This window comes from Misgurnus anguillicaudatus, chromosome 21, assembly GCF_027580225.2.
Source record: "Misgurnus anguillicaudatus chromosome 21, ASM2758022v2, whole genome shotgun sequence".
In the NCBI taxonomy this organism is placed as follows: domain Eukaryota; kingdom Metazoa; phylum Chordata; class Actinopteri; order Cypriniformes; family Cobitidae; genus Misgurnus; species Misgurnus anguillicaudatus.
Genome location: NC_073357.2, coordinates 57,557,962 through 57,578,133, shown reverse-complemented (window position 1 = coordinate 57,578,133; position 20,172 = coordinate 57,557,962). Strand labels below are relative to the sequence as shown.

Here is a 20,172-nt window from a genome sequence, read left to right as displayed (position 1 = left end):
AAATGATTTGACTCACAGCCTGTAAGTTAACTCCTGTTAGCATTGCATTGTCACCAAATCATTTAAACATGGTAAGGAGCATCACATTTCTAGCTAAAATCAGAGGTATTCAGACCAACCACAACGTACAGATTAGCTGGCCAATCAGGGACACGGAGCTTTTAAAATCTGGGCATTTCAGGAAAAGAGTGAAATCTGGAGCTACGAAAATGTACGGTATGTGGAAAATAAAGTTTTTTTTATCCATAAACCGAACACATTGTATTATACCAAATACACAAAATAACTTTGCTTTTTAGCAATGAAATAGGTGCTCTTTAATACTGTGCGAATCAGTCATATCTGTAATTTATAAAGTAAAAATACCCCCGTAGATGACCTAACATATTTCGCCTAACACAGAGGTTCTGTGATAATATTAGTCCAGTGCGAATCGGCATCTGTGGAATTTGGCCAGGTTTTTGACAATGTCGTATATAATTTTTCAAGGCTTTTGTTACCTGTGCGCCTTTTTATTTCATTTTTCTCCATTTCTGTGCCTCTCGCACTGCATCTAAGGAGCGCACAATCCGCACATACAGAGACACATCCCTCCGCCTCTTATGGCTTTCATTGTGAAACGAAGGATTTCATATACATTTCTGTTTTTAAACATCTAATCAGTTTGTCCTTATCCATATTAATTAATATTCATAATGTGCAGAACTTTCATTATTTGAAATCTCTGAGTTTAGGCGGAGCTGTCAGCTGCGACATCGCAAAACCGTTTTAGAATCCGCTGACACTCGATGCGGCTGATTAGGACAACCTCTGATTAACATGGTAAAGGTACGTATTATTGTGTATAGGACAAGGTGTTACGCAAAATCCCTACATCATATCCGGGAGATAAGTCAGTAAATTGAATTAAAATCAAAGGCTTTGCTCATCCTGTGCGAACGGGCCACATGAAACTCAAATGTAGAGGTGTAATTTCTAAATCACATCAGGTCCCCAGATAATATTAATCCTGTGCGACTGCAAATAGTACTTTTGTGTTCATTAGAACCCAAAAAATTGGATACAGGTTTGTAATAAGATAAGGGTGAGTAAATGATGACAGTGTTTTTATTTTTACGTGCACTGTCCCTTTAAAGTAGGGGTGTCACAATAATCGATTCGGCAATGCGCGCATGCAAAATTCAGCATTGATGCAGCAAAGTGCCATAATCGATTACGTCACTGTTTATTTTTTGGCCTCGAGTGGACAATAAAGTTGTGAAGTTTCAATTAATTCCGGGGGCATAACAACAACAATCAAGATGGCTGAGGCGGAGAGAGATGACAGTGATAGACGGGTAAATAAAAACGCACCCTTTTCCATGGAAAGTGGACATATGGTCACATTTCGAATTCTACGAAGTTAATGGGAAACTAGACAAGACTTACGCTGTGTGTAAATTTTCATCTCAGGTACATAATTGTCATTGTCTTAAAGCTGCTAAGCTTCCGTTTTTGTTGAGAATAGTTGTACTTGACTGATTAAAAATTTGCCTTGTTGTGTACAGTAGAATTCTGATGCATTGCAATGCTTCGTAGTAACGAATTGAATTGAATCGTTACCTGGTGAATCGTAATTGAATCGAATTGTGAGGGCAGTGCCTCCCTTAAAGCATGCAATAAATGTACTCTGAAACAGTGAATTCAGTTCAATAGTTCAATAGGGGTTTATTATCAATAAAGAAGTAACTATTAAACATACACACGCGCACCCACGCACGCACGCAACACACGCACGCACACACACACCCAGTTAAGTAGCATAATGACTTTATTTGAAAAGAAAGTTTGCTCTTTCTTTCAGGCTTGCAAATTTTTCAATAACCTTCTGGTTAAAGTCATTTATCTCAGTCACCAGTCTCTTTTCCATTGATAACATGGCCAAGGCATTCAGCCTCTCCTGAGTCACGTTATTTCTCAAAAAAGTCTTAATTCTTTTTAAAGTTGAGAAGCACCTCTCAGCTTCTCCTGTGGTCATGGGTGTGGTGATGAGGATCTTTAGAAGAGTGACCGTCTCCGAAAAAACCTCTTCAAGACTGTTTTCCATAAACAGCCGGAGTAAGTCCACAGCACCACAACAGCTTCTAAACTCTTCTTTGTGATAGATGAGACTGAGCTCTGTCTTCAGCTTACTCCCACAGAGCACTGGATAAGCCTTCAAAGTCTTACTTACTGCATCTTCGGGAAACACATTTGTGTACTCTGCGAACCTGTCTGCTTGTAGCAAGGTGGCACTGACAAGGTGGTTTGTGAAGAAGAACCGTTCCTTGGTGTGTTTGAGTATGGCATCACAGACCTACAGAGTGAAGGACAAAGACAAAAAATATGTAGTGATGACAAAATGTCAATTTCAACTGCAACATTTAAAATGACCAGTTTTAAAGGAATAGTCTACTCATTTTTAAAATTAAAATATGTTATTACCTTAACTAAGAATTGTTGATACATCCCTCTATCATCTGTGTGCGTGCACGTAAGCGCTGGAGCGCGCTGCGACGCTTCGATAGCATTTAGCTTAGCCCCATTCATTCAATGGTACCATTTAGAGATAAAATTAGAAGTGACCAAACACATCAACGTTTTTCCTATTTAAGACGAGTAGTTATACGAGCAAGTTTGGTGGTACAAAATAAAACGTAGCGCTTTTCTAAGCGGATTTAAAAGAGGAACCACACCTTACGGCGTTATAGCACTTTCGGGAGTACTTTGACTCGCCTGAAAAGTCCGCTCCCCTTCTCCCCCTAATAATGGGAGAGGGAGGGTGTTACTGCGCCGAGTCGAAGTACTCCCAAAAGTGCTATTACGCCATAAAATGTAGCTCCTCTTTTAAATCAGCTTAGAAAAGCGCTACGTTTTATTTTGTACCACCAAACTTGCTCGTATAACTACTCGTCTTAAAAAGGAAAAACGTTGATGTGTTTGGTCACTTCTAACTTTATCTCTAAATGGTACCATTGGATGAATGGGGCTAAGCTAAATGCTATCGAAGCGTCGCAGCGCGCTCCAGCGCTTACGTGCACGCACACAGATGATAGAGGGATGTATCAACAATTCTTAGTTAAGGTAATAACCTTTTTTGTAATATTGAAAATGAGTAGACTATTCCTTTAAGTTATACAGGGAGACAGTTCAGTGTCTGGAAGTCAAGTTTGATGAACTATCAGCCATTAATATCAATCGGATTCAGAAAAACAGGCAGTAATACTAATGTTGTCAACCTAGGGTAGTCAAAAGTACCGGGTCTTCGGTACCAAGGCGGTACTAAAAAATAAAAAAATAATTGGTACCAGGTACCGGCACTGATCGTCGACAGGTTGTCAGTCGTAAACTTTTCATAGACGCAACAAGAAGATACGAGTGACGCGAGTCGCAATGAGCGCTAATGCAGGGTCACTGAACTCCACAAAATCATTTAAAGATGTGCGTTACTCACGTATAGAAATACTTTAGATATAAAGCGGATCACTAAGAGATCGAGCTGTAGAGGGGTGCAAACAAATCACATACAACTTGTCTAGTACTGAGGTGCTATATTTATTTACTACACCAGCACCATAACTCAATACACTGCTTCCGCGTCTCCACTTACGTCACTGCTTACGTACCATTACAGGGCGAAGTGTCGGGATGAAAGGAGGAGACACATTAAAAGGCGTTGGCTGGATTCAAGCAGGTGAGCATCAGCTTTAATTGCATTTGCATTATGGGTGTTGTAGCATTTTAATTTTGGATTGAAATAAACCTCCGTTTGTAAACTTAATCGTAAGGGTGTCACGAAATTAAGTCACAATCTCGAACTTTGAATGAAAAAATTGGAATTGTCGATGCTGCCACGCTCCCATGGCTTGGCAAGCGGGGGGAAAAAACATGTGTTGAGTGCTGCGCGTCAACCTCCTCTAACTAGCTACAGCCAGTTAAAAGATAGCATGGCAGATGCAGGAGACACCACGTGAGCTGCTCTTTACACGGGAAACAAAAAACAGCAAGCGCCTCCCGAATTCAGCCAAATGCAATCAGAGCACGCACGTGTGAACAGAAGAATGGCGTCTGTGACAGGACCCGATCATTTCTTTGAACTGAGATCTGTTTAAGTTTCACAACTACTTATTTCAGTTGCTTAAGAGTTATGAAAACAGCATTTAAATATGACTTATTGGTGTATAGTCTCACAATCTCATCTGTAGGTAATTAAAGCGCATTTTTAAGGTGTAAAGTACTGACAGGAATGTTCAATCCTTTTCGATCTAATGGCGGATTCATCCGATGTATGCTTTTCAGACCTGTCCTCACCAGAGCGGTAAGCTGTGGAGGAGTTGTTGCCCGGCATTCGCAGCGTGCGGTACAGCATGCCTCACATCACCCTGGCTCCAGACGTCCGTAGACGACCGAGGCATGCAACGAGCGAGCACCCCACGCGATGCAGCTTCATGGTCCGCGTCCGGGTGACCGGAGACGCTATCGCCCAGCATGAAAGCGGTAAGACTCCGCTTGTTATTGTAACCTGCACTACTTGCCACATGTACAGTTTAGCTTCTTCCGTCAGCATAGAGGAGTTTACATGTGTATTGAAGTAGTAAGGCTGATGGAGAAGGTTGCAGATCTAGAAGTGCGCATCCGAACGCTAGTTGAGGACAGTAAGACCGCTGATGTTAATGTTACAAACAATGTTTCGGGTGTGCCTAGTGTTAAGCTTCTGTAGTAATATCTAACACATGAAACTTACAGTAGATTAGTGTCTCTTCATGGCTGGATGTCAAAGTGGTGCCCTCAGCATAACGTAGGGTTTATAGACAATTGGAAGCATTTCTGGGGAAGACCTGACCTGCTAAAAAGAGATGGCCTCCATCCGTCTCCAGAAGGAAGTGCTATACTCTCTAGAAATCTGACCAATAGTCTTACTTTTGATATTGTCTGACTGTCCAGGGCTCAGGTCAGGAAACAGACAGATCGGCTTACCCATCCGTCTGTTAGCTGCCTTGACATGTCAAGATCACATATATCGCAGCACATAGAGCCTTTTTTACCAGAGTACCAACACATCTCGACTGTGTCTGTTCCTCGAACAAAAAAATACAGAGCACCGTTTACCTCGTCTCGTACAAATCTTATTAACATAAAATTAGAACACAATACATTAACAGATGAAACTCAAATGTTAAAATTTGGCCTTCTTAACATTAGATCGGTTACCAATAAAGAACCTATTATCAATTAAATAATTACAGACCAACACTTAGATGCACTCTGTTTAACAGAGACTTGGCTTAAAGGCGCTCTAAGCGAATTGACGCGTTTTAGACCATAAAACATTTTTTGTTACATACAGCAAACATCTCCTCATTATCTGCTTGCTGCCTGTCCGCTGATGAAACTGTAAAAAAACGCAATCTCTGTAGACAGCTCAGGCTCGACAAACGGCAATATCAACATAGTGGCCAAACCTAGCACAACAAAACATAACAAAGTGTTCCAGCCAATAAACGACAAGAAGGATTTGGGGGTGGGGGTTGGTCGCGTTCATGAAAGCACGGACGGGAGAGGGAGGGGGAGGCGTTAGCTACGCTCCGTTTGTTTGAAAACAATTCAAACATCAACAGGAAGTGACGTCGCACATTATTCGCTTAGAGAGCCTTTAAAGCAGATGACTACATCAGTTTAAACGAATCCACCCCACAAGACTATTATTATAAACACGTACCCCGATAAAGCTCTTATCGTTGGTGATTTTAATATCCATGTGGATAACCCAAAAGATGCATTAGGACGTGCGTTTAAGGATGTTCTACATTCTCTCGGCATTAGACAAAACGTGTCAGGGCCCACGCCTACTCGCAAACACACATTAGACTTAATTCTGTCACTCTGACTCAATATTAATGGCATCGAAATATCACCACAGAGCGATGCAGTTTCAGACCATTGCCTTGTGTCATACACGATACTTCTAGATAGGACCGCTCAGTCTACAACATGCTACAGATTAGCCAGAACAATAATTTCCACCCCTAAAGATAGCTTTATTAGCACTCTTCCAGACCTGTCTCAAATGAAACATGTAGCAGATAACCATGAAGATCTGGATATTGTAATTGAAAACTTGAACAACGTTTGTTCTAGCACGCTGGATGCCGTTGCTCTCATTCGAAAAAAGAGAATCAAAGAAAAAACACCAGCTCCATGGTATGACCATCATACTGCAGCCCTCAAAAAAGTAGCTAGAAAAATGGAACGAAACTACCGAAGCACAAAGTTAGAGGTATGGCGTGCAGCATGGAAAGAGAGCGTTCAACACTACAGAAAGGCTTTAAAAACCTACCAGATCTACCTATCTCAGTACGCTTATTAAAGAAAATCATAACAACCCTCGTTTCCTCTTTAGCACGGTTGCAAAACTGACTAGAAACAAAGAACAAACAGAAACCAATAGTAAACTCCAACACAATAGTAATGACTTCATGAACTTCTTTACTAACAAAATTATGATTATTAGGGAACACATAGAAGCTACGCAAGCAGCCACCACTCTACCCAATAGTGGTACCCAATAATATTTAACACTAGATTACCATATGAACATCTTGACTCATTTAAACCTACTACAATAGAAGAGCTCTCTAAATTAGTAACATCATATCCTGTATATTAGACCCCGTTCCCACAAAATTACTTAAAAAGGTATTTCCTGTAGTATCAGACCCAGCACTAAATATCTTTAACTCATCGCTAGAATTAGGATACGTTCCAACAGCTTTCAAACTAGCAGTTATTAGACATTAACGCTCATTAAAAAAAACAAACCTTGACCAGGGAGATCTTAATAACTTTAGACCAATCTCAAACCTACATTTTCTTTCTAAAATATTAGAAAAGGTAGCAGCAAGCCAGCTACGCACATGCATAGTGAATAATAGTACATATGAAAAGTTCCAATCAGGATTCAGGCCCCACCATAGCACAGAGACAGCATTGCTTAGTGTTACAAATGACCTCCTACTAACATCCGATCGTGGTGAAATCTCAATCCTTATATTACTAGATCTTAGTGCAGCCTTTGACACAATAGATCACAGAATCTTACTTAATAGACTAGAAAACTATGTTGGCATCAGTGGTCAGACAGGCATTAGCCTGGTTTAGATCGTATCTAACCAATCGATTTCACTTTGTTTATGTAAATGAGGAAGAGTCATATCGCTTCCCGGTTAAATACGGCGTACCACAGTGATCAGTTTTAGGCCCTATCCTATTCTCGTTATATGTGTTACCTCTAGTAGACATTATCGGAAACATAACATAAGTTTTCACTGCTATGTGGATGATACCCAGCTTTACATCTCGTCGCATCCTAGCGAAACCCACCAGTTTTCTAAGCTAACAGACTGCATTAGTGATATTAGGGACTGGATGGCACAAAACTTTCTTATGTTAAACTCCAATAAGACAGAGATACTTATTATTGAACCAAATCGCTCCAAACATAATATGTCAGATTACAAGTTGCCCATAGATGGCTGCACGGTGGTGCCATCTTCCACTGTTAAGAACTTAGGCGTGATGTTCGACAGCAATCTATCTTTCGATAGTCATATCTCCAATGTCTGTCGCAGAGCATTCTTCCATCTTAGAAATATCTCAAAAATACGCCATATGCTGTCTGCATCTGATGCAGAAAAGCTTATCCACGTTTTTATGACCTCTAGAATGGACTATTGTAATTCGTTGCTCGGGGGATGTCACGCAAATCAGGTAAACAAGTTACAGCTGGTTCAAAACGCTGCCGCAAGAGTGCTTACTCGATCAAAAAAGTATGACAACATAAGTCCAATTCTGGCATCTTTACACTGGCTGCCAGTTACATATCGCATACAATTTAAAATATTACTAATCACCTACAAAACCTTAAATGGCCTAGCACCCTCATATATTAAAGAATTACTGTCAGAATACAATTCATCACGTACACTGCGATCACAAAATTCTGGCCACTTAATTATCCCTAGAATATCAAAAGTGTCTAAAGGTGGTAGATCCTTCTCCTACTTAGCCCCTAAGCTCTGGAATGATTTATCAAATAATGTTCGAGTATCTGACACAGTCGATCAATTTAAAACTAAACTTAAGACATTCTTCTTTAACAAAGCATTCACATAAAATGTCCAGTAAATATACTTATGCCACAATAGTTAGCCTGTCTGGAACCGAGCTGACTTAAACCACTATACTGTATGACACTTGCATTACATCTGAACAGCCCCTACGCTAATAGGATTCTGTTTTTCTCTCCCTGTCTCGTCCTCGACCCTCAGGGCAATGAGACAAACAGACCCAGTTCCTGCAACCGTGAAGGTCATCACACGGTTGATCTACTGACTGTCCTTCTACGAGATGCCCAGCCGATGCCTGACCAGCGACCACCGGCGGAACCAGTTTAATTCGCTTACCCGTTCACATACCCCGATAGTATTTATATATATATATATATAAATATATATGTATCTCTCTCAATGTTTTTTTTCCCTCCTAGGAGTTTTCCCCCTGGACTAGCCAGGAGGGTTTTTTCATCCCCTGGAGAGTTTGCCACCTTTGGCTTAACTTACTACTTTACTGTATACGTTACATTATTACTATGCTCGTTTTTCTATGCTTTTTATACATCTATTAATGTAAACGGTCTGGCGTTTCGCCGTTGAGGATATACAATGATGGACAGATGATCAACAGTAACGTAATGAATGAACCACGTCACCAAAGAGCGCGTGTGATGAATCTGTTTACAATGAAATGGCTGCCGCTGTAGAATTCAGATGCGTGGATTCTGACATTGAGTCTGTTCTAAAAGATGTCGACAGAGCATTGATTTTAAAAGAGGAACAGAGAAACGCAAGCAAGGCATTTGTTAATGTTTTTGCCGTGCTTCCGATGGGATACGACAAAAGTTGGTCGCAACTGAAATGGGTATCACGGCGATGCAACTCGGCGTGCACGACGAGATGGATATAATTAGCGGTCGTTGCCAGCTTCTTTTTGGAACCCTGGAATCGTGGTTGCTGAATAAGTGGAGGGACATGCTAGGCTCCAATATTTTCACGCCAACGTAATGGGTATCGTCGTGGATGAAGTTCACCTAACGTACACATGGTAAAAGATAGTCTTACTGTATGACTTAGTAAATACTTAATGTTGTGATATAAACGAAATGTTGTAAACATAGTAGGTGTTGATGTACGTTCGCTAACTCAGACTTAGTATAATCACATTCACAATGTTAGTGTCATTGTAGCGAAATAACTAGCAGTTCGGTCTGGCTGCAAAAGACATAATTTCAACATACGTCACACACTCCGTTGCTCTGATTGGTCGTAGGCCTATTCAATTGAGTGCAGAGGCATTTTTTGGTTGCCACAAATGCGTATAATCCGTGAAATATATTGTCCATTGTTTACATCAGATTTCGCATGAACGTCTTGTAATAGAATATAATATACAATCTGAGGACTATTTACGTCGTAACACTGTATATGAGATTACACTCGCGTTCAAACCTGTGTTCAAACTTTGTTTTACAAAGTAGGCGGGAGTATTATACATAATATCCAAACAGCGCTGTCAAAGATTGTGACGTCATCTGACTTGCTCGTTCCTCCAATGACTTCATGGAAATAATGATAGATAGAACTTGTATCAGATAACGAATCCATGATCTTTGTGTGAGGTTTTATTTCCTGGTGTGGAAACTGGATTTTATACGCCAACATAAGGATAATTAACAATAAAAATTAACGTGTATGCATTTAAACAAAAGACTTTTATGTTGGGGCTGACTGGTACTTGGAAAAGGCACTAGTCTTACAAAAACCCTTGCATTTTTGGGCCTATTGACCTCAAAAGTGAAACATAACTTCTTTAGATTTGTGGCATTGGTATCATTGCATTTCTAGGTGTCACACACATATTTATCATTAAGATTTTTAGTATTAAAAAAACTGTTGTGCAAATTTTTTTATTACAATGTACTTCAGCCTCTCTAACTCTTTTAATTTTTAAAGGGGCCATGGCAGGGCTCGAAATTGCGACCATTTTGGTCGCATATGCGACCGAAATTTAATCTGTGCGACCTTAAAATATATTTGGGAGCATTTGTGCGACTGCCCATTTTGTTGTGACGTGAGTTGATTGTGATCCTGCGTGCTGGCGCTGTCCCAGGTTCGGTGTTCTCTCCAACGATACATGGCCAGTCGGGTTTCACCATTGGGTTCTTGCGTTTGGTGAGGACCGCAGATTGGCTAATATGAGCGTCAGTCATACCTTGTTTCAGTGAAGCGCATAAATGTGAAAAGACGAACGCGTCGCGAGCATGACGAGAGCGAGACGATTACAGCCAAGGTTATTACTGTTTCTTTGACGACGATCGGGATTCAAATGTAACTCCACCACCGGAAAATACGAGTTGACGTTAAACCTTTCAGAGAGAGTGGCTTAAAGATTTCGAGTGTCTATGAAAATGTAACTGTTTACTGTAAATCCTGTAAAACGGTGTTAATGGCGGAATCAAAACATTTTAAGCGCCAGACGTACCTTGCTTAAACATGGCGAAAGTGCCAAAAACACAAGACGTGTCATGACAAATGTGTTTATTATTGATGGAGACACCGACCTGTCTGTCAGTGTGTTTAATGGTGTATGTGCGCATGCGCTGGTGAATGGACATTCGACAAACATCCTTGTGGTCCATGTTGCTGTGGAATACGACAATGCTGATGGTATGTTTTTGTTGTATTTTTCAAAACATTGCCTATTTAGTAGTAAATGCATCCTGGTAATGCAGTTATCAATACAAATATATATTAGCCTTCTATATTAGGGTCACTTTTGTAATGTCACAATTAATCAGTGTTTTACGTGTTTGCTAGATTTTCTATGTAATCTTAATCATGTTACCTGTAATTGTTAAATTATTATTGCTGCTATACTATTTCAACAGCATTCGGGTACTAATTTAGGAATTTATGCAGCAAAAAATAAAATAAAATAAAATAGAAGACCAACTTTTAAATGCTGGCCATAGGACGTGTAAAGCCCGGTGGTGGTGTTTTATTTTTAATAAAATAAATCTATTAACATTTACATTGTAGTTGTGGTACTTTTTAATTTTTGGATGGATGCGCCTAAATTTTTGCTGGTGCTCCTAACTCTTTGGGGTTGGGAGCACCAGTGCTACCAAATAAAAAAGTTAATTTTGAGCCCTGCATGGTGTGAAAATGTTAGCATTGCCACTTTGTAGGTGTGAGCAAAAATTGGTCAATTAAATTTTGCTGTCCTTATGATATTATTATAAGGATATCTTATTAGATTAATACCGCCCCCTTAATGTACACTATCCAACCACAGCACTGCCATTTAGTGCAGAGAGAAAGAAAGCGAGAAAAAATAATTCACAGCACAATTGAGTTTGAATTGCATCAAACCACCATCATTGTGATCAGTGTTTGCCCTTCATCAGCTCATTTGCATTTTAAAAGACACACCCAAAACGACACATTTTTGCTCAAACCTACAAAGTGGCAATGCTAACATTTTCACGCTATGATCCCTTTAACTTAAAATAATTTTGAAACATGGAAAACGAAGCTCAAAGTGTCTCCTTTCTAATGATACCATATGCTTATACTCTAAATGGTTTAGTAAAAACAACCCTTTTAGTGAAAGTAGATCTTTTCATGGTTTGGGCCAGAGTGGGAGTGCTTTTCAAAAGGTTAAACTGTGTTCCGGTGAGTCATTAATGACATTATTTTCATTTTTGGGTGAACTATCCCTTTAAGTTGTTGCTAATATGCATTTTGTTTTTGAGGGCTTTTACATGAAATACTGCAGAGTAACATGGACTGCAATAAAAGCTCACCTCTGCTGCAACCCCTTCTGGATTGAGCGACCGCCGTCTCTTCGGTCGAGAACCACCTTCACTGCTTTGGTCAACAAGGGAATGAAAAGAATTTCTGCAAAGGAGTAAGAAAATGTATGAGTAATAATAATAACAGTGATGATAACAAATATAAAATTAGAAATACAGCTGCTACCTGACATTCTGTATGTCCAGCTGGAACTGCTCAATGCTTCCTTTAATGTGGACTGAATCTATGTCCTTCTTTTGAAGTTTAGCATAAAAGAGGTCAACGTGTGGCATGATCTTATGAAAAAGTTGCAGCAAAAACGTAAAATCCTGATCCTCCAGCAGCATGGCCAATGCTACCGACTCTCTAATGGAAACAGGGTCAAAGCCACTCGAGTCTCTAATAGTTTCAAAACAGCGGATGAGGTCCTCTCTGTGCTCAAACACTATATCGATGGGGAGGCTGTGGTTCCATCGAACGCCACTTGATGTTGGTAGTCTACGGGCAACTACTTTATCAAGAACATCAGTGCGCTTGGTTGATCTCGTAAAAAAGCTGGCAAATCCTTCAAGGTCAGAAAAAAAAATTCTCACTTTGGGTATGTAAGATGTGGCCTGTTGCACTATTTGATCGAGCTGATGTGCGTAGCAGTGGATGTAATGGGCATTAGGGTACACATCTTGAATCTTTCGTTGAACACCCCTCAACGCGCTGGATCCATCATAGGCTTGGGAGATGAGCTTACTCTTCTGATCCTCGGGAAGGATTACCTCAAGATGCTCTTTTAGTGCTGTAGCGATGGAATCAGCCGTAGTTGAATTTAGAGGAATAAACGCAAAAAACCTCTCCTGTACGTTGCTTTTGGCATCAATGTAGCGCAGCACAAGCACAAGTTGTGTTGCAATATCAATGGTCTCGTCAACCTGAATAGAAAGAAAGGCGCTGGTCTGTGCCTCCTGAATTATGTGTTCTCTCACAACAGACAGCATACAGTCCAACAACTCGTTCTGCATGGTTTCCAAAGTTCCCTTGAACACGGCGGCATTCTCGAGTTGCTCTTTTAAGACTCCGTCGAGGGAAGCAACAAAATCGACCAAGCCACGGAAAATCCCGGGATTATCGGAGCTCCCATCGTGTCCGTGCAAAGCCAGCTCGAAGGCACCACAAAATTTCACGCAGTCTATAATTCTGGACAAGATGTGTCGATTTTTAGTAACCTCCTCATTGTGTCTTTTAATGCCTATCCTGTAGCCTTCGTCTAGCTGTTCAGCAATGCTAAGCTTCCCAAAAAACTGAAGCTTCATAGCATTCTCAAGATGGCTCCGGCTACTTTCGTGTCGCTTGCACCTTTCGGACAGGTGTTTTAAGTCGCGGAAACCTTTCGTAGTCCACAATGTCTCCGTGCCTGGACTTTGAAACAATAAACAAGGAAAACAGTAAAATGCGTGACTCACATCGCATCCAGCCAGCCAATTCCGTTTGCCATAAGTTGTCCTGGAAAACGACCGAGTGTAAGGGCGACCGCGATCACTTGATTGCTGCTGAATATTCAAGTTGGGTTGATCTGGTCCAAGCTCCTTGATCCTTATTTTTTCTTCATCCGAACGGCTTGCGAAAGGGTAGTTTTGTAAAGATAAAACAGAATTTTCTTTCATCTCCAGATATTTCACTTCCAGCCTCCATTGATCAGTACCTGCCAGTGAAATGACAATCTGCTGAGCGGTAATGAGACCGATCCGATTACATAGCCAAAAATATAAAAACAATACTGACCGCTAACAACAAAAGCGGGAGGGTTCGGACAATTTGAAACAAGCCAAAAAGGGCTCGGCCTACAAAAGTTTGCGGACCTACATACACACTTATTTGTCCAGTGCCGCACTCACACATACAGAATCAAGTTTTTATTTTTTTTTATAAAAATCGCAATAGTACTACTAAATAATTATATTTTGTTATTAATTTGTGCTATATATTTAACTTATTTTCAAAACCGTTAAATGTAGTAGATCAGTGGTTATCAAACTTTTCAGCATGCAGGCCCCCGTTGTGTACGATGCATCTTTTCACAGCCCCACCAAAGACAATTTGTGACATAAAATAATCTCAAACTTACATTTTAAATTAAACAAAACATATGACATGATACAATGTATTGCTGTTGGTTAATAGCTTTATTTTTACCATCTTGCAGCCCCCAGTTTGATAACCACTGTAGTAGATGAGTGTCTTTCTACATTACTAACAATTTAATGATTACTCCACTTAAAAAAAGCCAGATATTCACTCACCCCCATGTCATCCAAAATGTTTATGTCTTTCTGTGTTCAGTCGAGAAGAAATTAAGTTTTTTGAGAAAAACATTCCACGATTTTTCACCATATGGGTGATTCTCACGAAACCATTGAAAGACCACGGCACTAATGATTTTAGCTTTAAAATGTGTAATATAGTAACATTAAAAAGCATCAGAATTAACACAATACTGTGTTTTACCTTGCACAATGTGTAATTTCAACATAAGAATTTATAATTGTAAATTTTATCTCATTTTCTGCTGAAATTCTCATTACCGCAATGTGTCCGGCTGTGTTTGAACATGAGTTATGTTGTAATTTAATCAAATTAACACAAAAATATTAAGAAAAAATAAATAAATGGATGTTTTGCTAGACTACTTTAGATGACAGAAAAAATATTTACTGAATATTCATGTATAAATAATAATGAAGAAAAATTGGGAAAATGATGCATCCATGCCTGATGTTCTCATCCTCCGCAACACTTTTTGAGAACAGTTTAAGCACACATACAGAATTTTAATAAAGTTTGATTTTGAGTGACCAAGCACATGGACCAGTTACTTCAAGATGGCTACCAGGTAAGATCATTTTTTAAAGTTAATTTGAAATATTGTCTTGTCAGAATGCTTACACGACATTTTGATTATCATTACCGCAACAGATGCTTATTAAATGTTAATTTAATTAATAGAAGCATAATACTTTGATTTTAAATGCATGTGCAGAATCTCCAAATTATGTTCTTTCAGGTTTGTCATGTCATTTTGAAAATATGTCAGTGTTGATGTTTTCTGACTGTTGCGGTAATGAGAATTTTAGGACTAATTTTTTAAATTATGTTACAAAAAGTGTTAAATGATAAGTAAAAGTTTTTAAATTAATGTTCCCATTTACTCCAGACTTTGTTTTTCAATGTCTGGTGGGAAAAAAGTAAATTTAGGCAATTTTTACATTTTCATGCTTGACATTTTTAAAACCAAGTTTTCGTGAGAATCACCCATATAGTGGACTTTATTGGACCTCAACAGTTTCAATGCAGTTTAAAATTGCAGTTTTAATGTAGCTTCAAAGGGCTCTAAACGATCTCAACCAAGGCACGAGGGTATTATTAACTAGCAAAACGAGTCATTCGGCAAGAAATAAAAAAAACTTAAAAACCACAACCTCTGGTCTTGCACCAGCCGTGTGACTCGGCGGTGCGACCTTACGTAACTACCGCTCCAGTGTTTACAAGCATGAAAAGACAACCGTCCCAACAATGTTGTAATGTGTGGAATGATACTCATGAATCTCTTTGTGTCAGGATATTGTTGAAAATTAGGGCTGTGACGGATCACAAAACTCAATTACAAACATTTATAAAAAAAGAACGAAGTTGCACATTAAGTACGGTCTAAAATTAGCATTAGGTACAGAAATGAAATTAAATGTAAAATAACACTTTATTGTATGAAATAAATAATTTTTTTATTATTTTTTTAGAGCCTCTTTGTCTTGGGTTGTTTGATTAACATTAATGACACAGACTTAATTAAAGGTGCAGTGTGTAAATTTTAGCAGCATCTAGTGGTAAGGTTGCGAATTGCAACCAAAGGCTCAGTCCAGTGCCCTTCCCTCACTTTTGAAATGCATAGAGAAGCTACGGTAGCCACCACCAAAAAAATGTCATCGACGGAGACAACTTAGTAAAAAAAAGTTTGTCCGTTAAGGGTTTCTGTAGAAACATGGCGGCACAAAATGGCGACTTCCAAGTAAGGGGACCCTATGTGTATGTAGATAAAAACGTCTCATTCTAAGGTAATAAAACATAACAGTTCATCATAAAAAGGTCTTTATACACCCCTGATAATATAGTTTTGTATATTAATTTGCATTTCTTCCAAGAGATCCTTTTGAAAATTACACACTGCACCTTTAAGTAGGTTAATAGGCTTTATGCCCAGCTGCACTACTTCCTGAACTTCAGCCAGCTCCTTGTTTCCTGTCTGCCATTATTGGACAAACTGATTAATCCAGGAGTGTCTGATTATTGTTGTTGTGACTATTGAGGTCAGGCACACCTGGATTAATCAGTTTGTCCAATAATGGCAGACAGGAAACAAGGAGCTGGCCGAAGCCCAGGAAGCAGTGCAGCTGGGCACAAAGCCAATTTAGGTTACTGTCTCTTTAGGAACAAATAAGCACAGACTGGTTTCTGACTCTATAATTCACTTTAGACATAAACAAATGTTTTTATTAGAAAATAAATACTGAGATCATTTTGTATGTGCCCAATCAAGAACAGAAAGATTTTATGTTGCCTTATTTTTTTAAAACGCGTCTCAGTCCATAAATGCACTACTTAGGGGCACTTTAAACGCGTGCACACACATAGGCGGATGGGCGAATTCCTAACGGTGCTTCAGGAAGAAGATGCAGCATAAACAGTCGCTTCACATAAAAACCTTATGTTGTTTTTCATTGCTCTATTTCATTGCTCCATCTATGTATGTTATTGGACTACAGTATGAGACACAGTAGCGCAACTTTCTCTATAGTTTACACATGAAGAGTTCTGAGCTTTTACATCTGACTGGAGATGGACCGGACACATTTAACCGCATGTGGGTACAGAAATCTGCTCACTTTAGCGCCTTTTTGCAGTTAAATTGTTTTAAATCATTTGAATGTTAACATTTGCAAGCCCTAGAAACACGTGCAAATGATCAATGTTCCCTATTTAAATTTGCATATTAATCCGCGAATCGCCTGCGAGCCGAACCGCGGGTTATGATCCGTACCAACTGCGATCCGTCACAGCACTATTGAAAATAGTTCGCAAATGTGCATTTCACATTTGTGACGCGTGACCTTTCGACGTGCTTAGGTGAAATTGCGCTGGCACTTCACACAGCTGGTGCAAGACACGAAGTTGTGGTTTTAGTGCATATTTTTTATGCCGAAAAAGACAATCGCTTTGCTAGATAAGACCCTTATGCCTCGGTTGAGATTGTTTAGAGTCCTTTGAAGCTGCATTGAAACTGCAATTTTAAACTGCGTTTAAACTGTAAACTGTTGGGATCCACTAAAGTCTATTAAAATGAGAAAATCTTAAAATGTTGTACTCAAAAAACTTCTTGACTGAACAAAGAAATACATTAACATTTTGGATGACATAGGGGTGAGTAAATTATTAGGATTTGTTTAAGAAAGTGGAGTAATCCTTTAATAACCACAGCCCACAAAACATGCCTGAATCTTTGATGTTCAATAGTTATTAAGATAAATGAAAGTTTGACACTAACCTTTTTGTTCTTCAGTATTTTCAGCTGTTATTGTAAATGATTCAGCATCAGTCTCCTCTTTAATTGTGAAGGATTCACTATCAGTCTCCTCTTTAACTGTGAAGGATTCACCATCAGTCTCCTCTTTAATGTTGAATGATTCAGCATCAGTCTCCTCTTTAACATGCTCCATCATTACAATCATTTGGATCAGACTGGATCAGAATAGCATAGTAGTTGACAAGTTTCTGTGCACTGGAAATGTAAATACAAACAGGGAATTGCAGTTTCATTTAAATTTTTATATTGGAATTGCAAATGAATAATTGCTATTGCCATTCAAGTAAGGCATAATGTGTAGGCAGCCAGTTGTTATCGCAGAAATAAGCTACAACAGTGATCAGGACCCAAAGTGAAGTGGAGGGTCTTGTTGTATCACACTGAAGGAGCTTATTTCACCATGATCTCGCACATTACACGCTATTTACATCATAAGTAATGTGAGGAACATTAAATATTGATTTGAAATATTTTATTTGCTCATTTTTAAAAAATACAGACCTTCCGCAAGGTTTTAAGATAAGACAAGGTGTCAAAATGTCTCAATCACGCTATTTAGTTAAATCATTTTTTAAATATATAATGTCATATATGTTATTAAAAGACATATTTATATTTAATTCTGTTTAGTAAAAAATCTACCTGTCAAAATGACCTGCAAATAGGTTAATCAACCCAGAGTTCAGTGTTAATCTGATGGTAAGTTAACACTGCTTTCTGGAATACACCCCTGGTTTCACAGACAAGGTTTAGCCAAACCAGGACAAGGCCTTATTTAAAGGCAGGGTACATGATTTTTAAGAATCGATTTGGAAAAGGGAGTTGGCCGAGTATCAAAACAAACTTGTAGCCGATCAGCAGTAAGGGGGCGTGTCTACTAACCGACATCGTTGCCCTGGGTATGTGTGGGGCGAGTCTATCAAAAGAAGGTTCAGATTCTATTGGGGTAGGGGTGTGTTTATTTAGGTGATTTCAAATGTCAACATTGGCTTTCAGAGATCATGCACCCCGCCTTTAATTGGGTGTTTATTAAGTTGCCTAAACATGCCTAGAAAAAACAGAACAGTCACAGGTGTGTATTTTAAAACGAATCAATTGCCTTGGCATATTTAAACATCTGTCAGTGCAGGTTATTTTCAGCTGAGACTTAGTATTACATCTTTCACATCTCCAAAGAGTCTTTAGTTTTATCAAATTACTTGATATAGGCGTACAGTGGGCGAAGCGTGTCACGTGTACGCAACACAGAGAAAACATCCCACTTTCTTTGCATAACTTATGATTTACTACATGTTCGTGTCGTTTACATTATATGCCCTTATGCGCCGACTGCCAACAAAACACAGACATTTGATGATGTTTACCCGAAGATACTTGTGGCAGTTTGCAATATTAAACACAAACTCACTGAAAACGCATACCTGAATGCCTTGAAAACTAGTCAGTCTGCTTGTATGTCGCATTATTTTCTAAAAACAAATAAGAATGTGGGCCCTATTTCAATATTCTAACATTATTTAACACCGTTTCCGTAACATTTACGTTGCTGGAGTAACGTTACGTTTTTTTAAATTAAGCCATATTTTGTATCTTTTAATTTACATCAAAACAAACACAGCAGTCTTCCCTCGAGCGGCAACGAGCGCAGTTCTATGACGCCACCACACATACTCTGAAAAGCAAAATAAAAGACCCTTTTCACTCTATGGCTAAAATTGTGAAATGCATTGAAAATAAGTAACTTTTACCTACAAAAACACAAAACGTTAATGTAGAGGTAAAATAAATATAATTATACAACAGCTCTTTCTGGTTTTCGAATCTGATTGGAAAAAATATATTTTGTTATGAAGGGTCAATATTGGATATTTTTTATTTTATTGGTAATTATATAAAATACATTATGATAATATATTACAAAATACAGAATAATATAAAAGGAATTGCTGCTTTACATATATTGGAGAATATATGCTAACATATGGTGCACATATATTATGTGAATATTAACACTACATATTATAAACATATGTATAGAATTATATATGTAAATACATAAATATTGGCTACACAAATAGATTATATAATTCTACACACACGCACGCACGCACACTTATTACACTGGGGGCATGCAAAGGGTCTCACATTTGTATGAGTTACTAAATGTACACTAAGGTCTCTTTTACATATGTAAGTCTTTTCACAATGAGGACAGGCGTATGGCCTTTCTCCAGTGTGAGTCTTTATGTGAAAATCAAGACTTCTTTTTTGTAAAAAAGCCTTATCACACTGAGGGCAAGTGAATGGCCTCTCATCTGTGTGAATTAATGAATGTCTCTTAAGATCCTTTTTACATGTGAAAGTCTTTGCACACTGAAAGCAAGTGAATGGCCTTTCTCCAGTATGAGTTTTTATGTGATCATCAAGATTATGTTTTCTTAAAAAACCCTTATCACACTGAGGGCAGGTGAAGCGCCACTCATCTCTGTGAGTTTCTAAATGTTCTGTAAGGTGTCCTCTACGTCTGTACGTCTTTCCACATTGAGGGCAGCTGTATGGCCTTTCAGTAGAGTGAGTCTGTATGTGAACATTAAGATTTCTTTGTTGTTTAAAACACTT

General features: G+C 38.8%; 3 protein-coding genes across 4 annotated transcripts in view; all 3 read right to left on the bottom strand.

Moving 5' to 3' along the window:
* Nucleotides 1-20,172, bottom strand: part of LOC141349017 (uncharacterized) — a 105,240-nt gene that overhangs the window by 52,033 nt on the left and 33,035 nt on the right. The gene's annotated exons all lie outside the window — the stretch shown is intronic.
* The window catches only part of LOC129441745 (uncharacterized), a 29,889-nt gene that overhangs the window by 8,026 nt on the left and 1,691 nt on the right, over nt 1-20,172 (bottom strand). The window lies entirely within an intron of this gene.
* LOC129451658 (zinc finger MYM-type protein 1) lies at nt 1,683-19,236 on the bottom strand. 2 transcript variants are annotated; one of them, XM_055215041.2, is made up of 5 exons: nt 19,115-19,236; nt 17,515-17,748; nt 12,114-13,620; nt 11,939-12,032; nt 1,683-2,335 (listed from the first exon to the last, which is right to left on the bottom strand). In XM_055215041.2, the coding sequence occupies exons 2-5, from the start codon at nt 17,696-17,698 to the stop codon at nt 1,811-1,813; spliced, it is 2,310 nt and encodes a 769-aa protein (XP_055071016.2). In that variant the 5' UTR covers nt 17,699-17,748; nt 19,115-19,236; the 3' UTR covers nt 1,683-1,810. The 2 variants fall into 2 exon arrangements, with proteins under 2 accessions (XP_055071016.2, XP_055070992.2); XM_055215017.2 differs by having other exon boundaries at nt 18,975-19,212.